At 40.8% G+C, this 9,824-nt stretch overlaps 1 protein-coding gene across 1 annotated transcript in view; it reads right to left on the reverse strand.

Moving 5' to 3' along the window:
• The window catches only part of IPCEF1 (interaction protein for cytohesin exchange factors 1), an 80,941-nt gene that overhangs the window by 761 nt on the left and 70,356 nt on the right, over window positions 1-9,824 (reverse strand). The window contains exon 10 of the mRNA XM_006915057.2: window positions 7,424-7,617. Coding sequence (XP_006915119.2) covers window positions 7,424-7,617 — 194 coding nt within the window. The remainder of the gene's footprint in view (window positions 1-7,423; window positions 7,618-9,824) is intronic.

The raw sequence follows: 9,824 nt of genomic DNA on the forward strand, positions 1-9,824 counted from the left end.
CCTATAGCCAAGGTCTTCTGCGTTGTTCTTCCCTGATCAATCTGTTATCCCACACCACTAATACATCTATCTCGGTGCGAATATTATTCCTCCTAGAACTCACAATTATATAATCTCATTGCTCATCCAAGCTTCACGAAGTAAAATTGAGACATATTATTTCCCCTAAGAAATAAGATCATACAAAATATTTTGTGTATTTTTTATTATCTTAAATTTTAATAAATCACACACATTTAATAAATATATAGACCATCTTTTCATTCAAAGACTACTAACTTTCCATGAAAACAGCATGTACTACAATGATACTAATGGAGTAAACAATCTATTCATATTATTTCACCTTGCCTCCTCTGTAAACAATGACGCACATTTCTGAAATGTTGGGCTCAAGTGAGGGGAGTTTTCTGTAGTCAAGAAACGGAATAAAAATAAAATGCAACAGCTTCCTCGTTTAAAAAAAAAAAAAGAAAAGGATCATTTTGTCCTGACAATTTTACCTCGGATCTTTCTCGTTCCCTCTATCCCTATGACCTTAAGCCCGATTTTGGATATAAGGTCCAATATGCCAACTTGACCTGCTGCCAGAGCCTCCTAAGTGAGTCCCTGCCTCCAGTCCCTGCTTTAAACCCATCCCGCACATGGCAGTGCTGGGGTCCACCAAAAATGGAGGTCCCTTCAGTCGTTACCCTTCCTGTCCAAGGTTCCGTGGACTTGAACTCCATATGTTGATTCTCCACTTTCTTCTTTCTTTCTACTCTAATAGCGTTGATGCTAATTCACTCCCCGCACCCACCCACAATGCTAGTTCGCACCTCCACGATGCTGTGTCACATGAAGAATCTTCCTCATGTGTCGTCACCAGATGAACTCTAATTCCTAACGTTGCTTTCACATGGAACACTTTCTAATCTTTCTTTAACAGGTTTTACTGGAACTCATAAATCTATACTCACTTCAGGCATTGTGTTCTCCAGAAAATCTTCTCTGAACCTCCAAGTTGAACTTAGAAGCTTTTTCAGTACTCTCCTGCCCTCTTAGAATTTACTGTGCTATGCTAAAATATTCATGGACTTGTTATACCAGCAATTCTAAAGCTCTTTAAGGAAGGCGACTAAACATATTGTATTCATCCCTGTATTCTTCACCCCTCACACAGTGCTGAGTGCCAGGTAGGCATTCAACACATATCTATTATTGAGCTAATCTCTCTGCCTACCCCAAGGAAGGCATGTGTGTAGCTAAAAATTTACAACCATGCTCACTGGCCACAGTTCCAATTCATGAGCACTGCCAGTAAGTGGGCTTTCACGACTATCCAGTAAGCATATTTCCTCATCCCTTTCCTCTCTCACTCTTCCAAAGGACTATTTCAGAACTTCTTGTCTTTATCCATATCTTGCTCCCATCCTCCCTTGTAGCTGATGTATTTTTTTGTTTTGAGGAAATTGCAACGATCAGAATACTTCTCCTAAGTTCCTGTTGCCCACTACTTATATTTGCATTAATATATTGCTGCTTTCCTTCCTGTTCATTTGGAGAAAAAGTCTGCGCTCCTAGCAAAGACCAGTCTCTCCACTTGTGTACTATCACCCCCTCACACCCAAGAAATTCATTCCAGCATTTCTTCCCTTTTGTGCAACTCATCCATTTCCCATCTCCCCTTGATTCTCCCTTTCCTCATTGTCTCCAAGGTCCCTGTCCCTATTCTTTCACAGACCCATTCCCATTAGTCTTGTGCCCCCACCATTCTACCGAAACTGCTCTTGTGAAGGCCGTCGATGACCTCCATGTTGTTAAATTCAATAATCAATTATTTATCTTCAACAGCATCTAAAATTGTCGATGACTCTTTTTTGAACACGTTCATCATGTGGCTTCTGTGACACATTCTCCAGAGTTTCCTCATCCTACGACGGCCACTTATTCTCAGTCTTCTTCACTGGCTCCTCCATGTGGCCCAGTCTCTGTAACACTGGGACACCCCAGAGCTCCAGCCTTTAGCCTCCTCTCTGTTCTGGCTACATTCATGCTCTTGGTAATCTCATGGAATCTCTGCCACTCTCCCTGTATACTGAGGGTCACAAATGAACTTGTTTATCTAAACTTCCTCTTCAGCAGCTCCACCTGGACACCTAACAGGCATCTCAAATATACCATGTCTAAAATGTCCAAAACTAAGTTTCTGTTGTTCTCTACATGCCCTCCCCAGCCCCCATATGAAATGAGGCACCATATGAAATGATCCCCCTTTGCCCCTCTGCTCACCCCACCCCCACCCCGTACTGTACCTCAACCATACTGACCTCTGCTTACCTTAAACTTGTTAGGTACCCCCCCCCAACCCCTCCCCAAGGGATTTGCATGTCTGTTCCTTTTACCTGGAACATTCTACTTCAGATAGCCTGCCTCAAGGCTCATTCTCTTTCCTTTTGCAGATTTTACCCAAATTACATCTTTCAAAGAGGATTTCATCTCTACCCTAATTAAAACTCAATCCCTCAGCATTCTTTTTCCCCCTTCTCTTCTATCATCTAGCAAATCTAGCATACTAAGTACCCTAAATATTTTGTTTATTTTTCCTCTACCTAAATGTAAGCTTCACGAGGGCAGGTAATTTCATCTGATATACCCACTGCCACATACCCAAGTACCTGAAAAAATGACTGACGCATGGTAGACGCGTGTCTACTTGTTGAAGAAAATAAGAACATGAAATAAGAAATGAATGAATGAACAAATTATCTATTTGCTTTTTAATTTCTTTTGCATCATGAACCCTATTTAGAGTCTGAGGAAATCCTCTTCATAAACAAATAAAAATGTAATATATATCTAGATATCTATCTATCCATCTATTTAGGTACAGACATTTGCATATAACTTTAGGGATTCTAGAATTGGCAACATGTATCTCATCCAAATCAGGTATCTGGTCATAAGTGATCACAAATATTAATGGCACACAAATGTACTGTTTGTACTCTATAGTTAGCTTTAACTTACATTTTGTTTGGGGTGTTTTGTTACGTTTTCTTTTTTTCTTCTTTTCTTATTTCTAAATTGGTCAGAATAATATGTATTTCAAGGGAAATATACCCATATACAGTAGTCTGAATGATGAGATTTATAATTTTGAATCGAGAGAGCAAGAATGTGTTATAGATGGAGAGGAAAGGATACATTTGGATCTCAAGAAATCCAAGTAAGAAAACAAGTAGGAAAATAACTTAAAAAAGGATAACAGGTAGGCTGACCAGGACCTAGAAGCAGAGGAAAGGAGGTTAGACAGGTAACCAGGAAGGATTGTTGGTAGAAAGTCAAGCTGGGCCCAGAGAATTTTCTTTCTTCTCTCTGAGTTCTCAAAATCTACCTTTCAAAAACTAGTATTTTCAAAATCATAGTAATAATAATAATAATAATAAAGCTTTCATGCTTTATCACCATATGCTATTCATATGAAATTATTTAAGAATTTTTACTTTGTTCTTAAGAAATTGTGGCATCTGCTCAGAGCAAGATTCTAATATTTTATTGAAATAACTAAGATCTTTGCAGATTAACAAAATTTGGAAAATCGATTTTTTTAAGGCAAAATTGAACTAACTACCCCTCTAAATCTAATTAAAGATCTTAGAAAAGGGTCCCTTCCACTTTAGGCTAACACTTCACACATGGTTTGAGCTCTAAACAATTCAAATTTCTTACCATTTGGCACAAGTCTGTGTTAATTCTTTCATGATTAAAAGAAAAAAACTGTAAGCGTGAATCAAGAAAAAGGAAATTCATGAGAGAACAGAACCTCTGAGCTCCCCCTAGACCCAGCACCCTGGGGTCAGCAGCATCACCCGCCAGCCCTGCTCTCCCTGTGGTGCAGGAGGCTCGCCGAATGCTTTGAATCACTTATACAAAGTCCTCCTGACTTTCCGGCGGGCAGACAGAGCTTAGTAGGGCTTCCAAAAAATACCATGAAAGAGAGAATGCTATCCTTTTGTTTTTTCACTCCAAATATGCAGTACGTGGCTTGACCCAAGACCTCAGCACCGGAAATGTGCTCTACCAAAGCAACTGGGAGAAAGAGGGTTTGTTCCTCGACATAGGCCAGGGAAGCCCTGAAAGTTTTAGGCGGACCCATGAATCATTCATTTTAAAATAAAGGCAGACTTAGCCAAAAGTTAATGGATGCTGCACTATCAGAAATTCCTAAAGATCTACACTTCGAGGATGACATGACAGTTTGCTCGACTTCCTAGGAGAATTTCCACAAAGAGCATTTGTCTCAATACAGTCCCAGTGTGGGAATAGTTCTTTATTGATGGACTGCGTTCTTCGCTAATATAAACATTATTGTTAAAACGGTTTCCTTGTTTCTGCATTAAACTCTGTTGTCTTTGCGGGCCCACACTCCAGCTTTGAAGTATTTTTTAAATAAATATTGATATCGCAATGAAACATGCATTAAGCATATATAATAAGATTTGTGCTTGATCAATCATCACAAAGTAAACACCTCTCTGTAACCACCACCAAGGACAAAAAAGGACCCTCACCCAGCCTCTCAGAAGCTGTCCCTGGGGACAGCCATATCCTCCTGTCCTCCACAAAGGCAATCACCATCCTGACTGCTTTGGATTTTAAAAACTATTAAAATTAAATTATTAAATTAAAGTTAGTTAAAATAATTCTTAGAGTCTTTCGACATGAATAAACAGACATGTACCAAATCACCTTCCTGCAACATATAGGTTAATGTGCTTTTTTTTTTTTTTTCCAGTAAAACCCATTTCCACATCACCATGTCTTCCCTCCTTCTGATGAGGTTCACGGGCCCACATGACATCGCTGACGGTCCAGCAGCCCCAGCATCACACCTTTGTGAGACCTAGGGGATCTGTGGAAAGGGCTTCTTTCAGGAACAAAGAGAGACAGCAGCTCTTCCCCCGGGTGTGGCCCTCTGTGTCCCTTGCTCCCTGGTACTCCTGCCCTTGGGAAATCCCTCTCTGCGAATACAAGTCGACCTAGCGACTTGCTTCTAATGAACAGGATACTGTAAATGTAACGTGATGTCGCAACCGCGACTGGGGTGGAATCCGTCTTGCTCGCTCGCTCGCTTTGTCTTACTCACTCTCGGGGAAGCCAGCTTCCATTCTGGGAGCTGCTCCGGAAAGAGGCTCACAGGGCAAGGAACTGGACTTGCACCAACAGACAGCAAACAACGGAGACCCTCAGTCCAGCAACCTGCAAGGAACTGAATCCTGACAACGCCTGCCTGCGAGCGCCTGGAAGTACATCCTCAGCCAGGGGAGGGATGCGCAGCTCGGGCTGACGCCTGCATTACAGCCCTGCGGGAGACCTGGGGGCGGCAAGCACCGAACCAAACTGCGCCCAGGTTCCTGACCGGCAGACACTGCGGAATAGTCAGTGTTTATTGTTTGTAGTTGCTAAGTTTGGGATATTTTGTTACCTGGCAATAGATAATTAATACCCGGTGAGAAAAGAAAGAGCTGAATTCAATTCCACGGTCACAGCGCATGGAAAGGAAGAGGTCACAGAGAACAAACATGAGCTGGTAGAAACTTTGAATTCTTTGTGCCGACCTGGCCTCCCAGTGGCCAGGCCAGGGCACGGTCCTGTGATGGCCTAGAACCCTGAGACTGTTCTGTGGAAAGCCTAGAACACAATTATTCTCTATCTAGAAATGGCCTGCCCTGCCTACCCCCTGATAAGCCTCCATTTCCTGTTTCTCCCAACGCCGACTACAGCACACTGTCCACTGATGCACATGTACCCGGGCCAGGTCTGCTTCTTCGAATGCCCTTCCTTCTTACCCAGAGATTCCTCTCCTCTTACTCATCCGCCAGTTGTCAGCACCTCCATGACACTGGCCCTAATGGCCTCAGGTGAGTAGCCGCTTTCCTCCATGGAACTACCAAAGCGCCCCCGAGCCTGTATCGACTACCGCACCCATCACAGTGCATTCTGTTTTGCTCTCTGTTCCCGTTGTCGATGGGGGTCCAGTCAATGGTTCCAGCACCCTAGAATAGGGCCTGGTGCATAGCAAGATTCAGGAAATATTTGTTCAATAAAAAATATACTCACTTATATCAGTCATCACGAATAAGAGTAACATCCCAAGATACTGTGGCATATTTCATTGAAAGACCAAATAAGGTAAAGAGGGTCAAATATTTGATGATGGAAGGAAATTTAACTTTAGATGGTGAACACACAACGCGACATACATATGATGTATTATTGAATTGTACACTTGCAACTTATTTGATTTTATTAACTAATGTCACCCCAATGAATTTAATAAAATAAATAAACATAAAAAGGAAAGACCAGAAATATTTATGAATTCTGTACATACTGTGAAATGTAGTATATTGCCTTTGAAACGAGTGCTAGTGCTGTTTTTCCATCATTAAATGTAAGGAAATTTCTCCGCATTTGGATTTTCTTTGTATAATTAAAAAACCCCTTTGCCTTTCATTTCTCAGCCTCATTTTTGCAGCCTTGTAGGGTGCTTAGGTCTTCCATTGACTAACCGGGACATCTAAGAGTCACTTAGCCATGGCTTTGTAGCCTTGCTGATATTTATTCCTGGAAAGAGACTCAAATTCTTGATGCAAAAGGACAATGTACAAACCAGAATTAAATCGCAGGATCTATCAAGGCTTTTCAGAATCTATAAATCTTCTGCTAATTCAGGACTATTTTGTAAAGTATTGTGACCTCCTCCTGTTCATGCTACAATCTAAATGTGAAAGCAGGATGCTTTTGTTATAAAGAAACATTTTAGTTAGAGGAGGCCCGGAAAGTAGCTTCAGTACATCCTGTCCACTGCCCTTCAGTTCCTATTGTGAAAATATCTGCTGATCTATTACCACAAAGTATGTATTTTCCACTGCCTGGCTCTCATGGTGCATCTTGGCCACAGGGCCTACAGCTGGGCGTCACTGAGGTTTTGCTGTATTTGAAATCTAAAGAATTTCTTCTGAATATAGTACAGAACAACACCCTCTGATAAATCAGGTGAAATCTCAAGATCTTATTAATATTACTGTTCATTCTCATGAGGTGACAATCTTAAGCTCTCACCAACATCGACCGTATCAGGTAAAAGTATACAAAAAACAAATTATACATGGGCCTTCCCTTCTAGGAGACTAACATTTGAAATTTGACACGAGAGCAAGGCCTATTGTAGACAAGTGCATTGGTGCTGCTGTGAGAATGTTCTAGGACTTTAAGAATATCAAGATTCATTTCACCCCCACAGAGACTGGATTTGCTTTTACTGCCTTCCCCTCCATGAATTCGTGGTTGGCAGGAATCTCTCTGCAGAACTAGCTACTCCTTGCCCCACATCCACAGAGTTTATCCACAGTTTGAATTTTTTTTTTTTTTTTTTTACCTTTAATGTGCTATTCAAGGTTCGGATTTTGTGGAGTTTCTCATTTATGGACGGATTTTTGCACCGTTTCACGAAGGACTTTCTCAACTCCTTTTTGGTTGAAGGTCGTCGGTCCCCAAGAGGAGATAGACTAGCTTGCTCTAATGATTTGTAGAGCTTCTCCATTTCATCATCTTCAGGCACTTTTGTTTCTTCTATTAAAATAAAAAAAAAAAAAAGCAATAACAATAAACCCACTTAAAGTCCAGGTGAGAGCATTAGACACTGTAGTCCTAAAACAAGGCCCTGCTGACACTTTGATCTCAGACTTCCAGAACTGTGAGACAATGAATTTTTGTTGACTAAGCCACTCAGTGTTTGGCACTTTGTTACAACAGAGCCATGTTCCTTTTGAAAGCACTAAAAAATGATCTGTTCCAGGCCTCTCTCCTAGCTTCTGGTAGCTCCTTGGTTTATGGCAGCGTAACTCCAATCGTCAGATGTTGTTTTTCCTCTGCGCATGTCTCTGTCCAAATATCCTCCTTTTATAAAAGAATACCAGTCATACCTGTTTAGGGCTCACTCTACTGACCTCATATTAACTAATTATACCTGCAACTATTCAATTTCTAATAAGGTTATATTCTGAGGTACTGGGAGTTAGGACTTCAGCATAGGAATTTTTGAAGAACACAACTGAACCATAATAGTCCACCATCCAGCCTGCCAAAATTCATGTCTTTCTCACATGCAAAATACATTCACACCGTCCCAACATCTCCAAAAGTCTTAATCCATTCCAATATCAGCTCTAAGTCCAAAATCTAATCCAAATATCATCTAAATCTGGTATTGGTGAGACTCAGGGAATGATTCATCTTATGGCAAAATTTCTCTCCATCTGTAAATCTGTGAAAACAAATAAGTTATCTGCTTTTAAAATACAGTGATGGACAGGCAAACCCAAACAAATTAATACACACCCTCAAGCTTGAGAACCACTGCCCCTGACTTTCTAATGTCCTTCATGGAGCTGTTCTTTGGGAGATAGAAACTGCCTGTGGTCTGTGGCTTTGAGCGGATAATGATCATTCCTCACACGACTTCTATTCCCCTTCCTGACCATGCCTTGCCAGCCTCGGCCCACGTACTTTTACTGAAGCAACTCTACCCAAGATCCAGGAGACCGCATATGCTAGGCTGATCCAATAGCAGTTCCATCATACAGGCCACAGTCACTTATTTAGGAATGAGCATGGGTTTCAGATCAGGCTAATTTGGGCCAAGGACTTCAGTTCCAAGACTATAGGATAACAGAGAAGCAATCTCTCTTCTTTCCTAAACTGAGTAGTATCATGATGTGAGCTGGAAGATGCCAGGAATCATCCTAAGAATAGTGAGAATGGAGCCAATACATCGGACAGAGCTGAGACATGCATCTTGCTGATAGCACTGGAGTTCTCTCAGCTTATGGGATCCAAAATATTGCCTTTGGGAAGATGCTCTGGGGTGGTTTAAGTCACATGCAATTGGAAGGGCCTCAGATGTCACAGAAGGTTACACAAAGAAAATCTTCATCTCTTGATGTTGCTTTAATTTCTCACTAAGAACTGCAGCCCTGTATTCCTTCATTCCCTGAAGATAATCTTGGAAAAGATACACACTGAGATTTCTTTTTCCACCACATACTCCTTAGTGTCTGTGCATTTCACTTTCTGTCCTGAAAACAAGCTTGATAGAGGACCATACAAAAATATGGCATTAGGACGAACTAAAAATGGGCCTCTCCAAACAGTAGAGAAAAGCATGCACTAGTAGGCTAGGAGCATCAAAATCAAGCAAATTTCACTTACTTTACAGTTTACTTTTGTAAGATTAGAAATCTTTAAGTAATGATTAGTTTTCCTTCATTTACTGCCAAGAAGTCACAATAGGTATTCCCAATACTCTTTCATTAAATGGAAAGCAAAAATGTCGGACTAACTTTGCAACTGATTTGAAGTATTGGTCAGTAAACTTTTCTCTCTACCAAAAATATCAAAAAAAGAGTGAAAATATTCCAAACTACATTTGAAAAACAACTAGACTTTTTCACTCAGGCTGTGTGCAGATATCAATGGTGGGTTTTTGTCAATAAGCACATTAAAAAATGTTCAACATCACTAGTCATCAGAGAAATGCAAACCAAAACCACAATGAGATACTACTTCACACCTATCAAGTTGGCTAAAATCAAAAAGACAGAAAATAATAAGTGTGGGTGAGGATATGAAGAAACTGGAACCTTTATACATTGTTGGTGGCAATGTAAAATGGAGCTGCCACTTTAGAAAACAGTTTGGCAATTCCTCAAAATGCTAAACATAAAGCTATTTTACCACCGAGCAATCCTACTCCTAGGTATATATTCAAGAGAATTGAA

This window comes from Pteropus alecto, unplaced genomic scaffold, assembly GCF_000325575.1.
Source record: "Pteropus alecto unplaced genomic scaffold, ASM32557v1 scaffold195, whole genome shotgun sequence".
Lineage (NCBI taxonomy): Eukaryota > Metazoa > Chordata > Mammalia > Chiroptera > Pteropodidae > Pteropus > Pteropus alecto.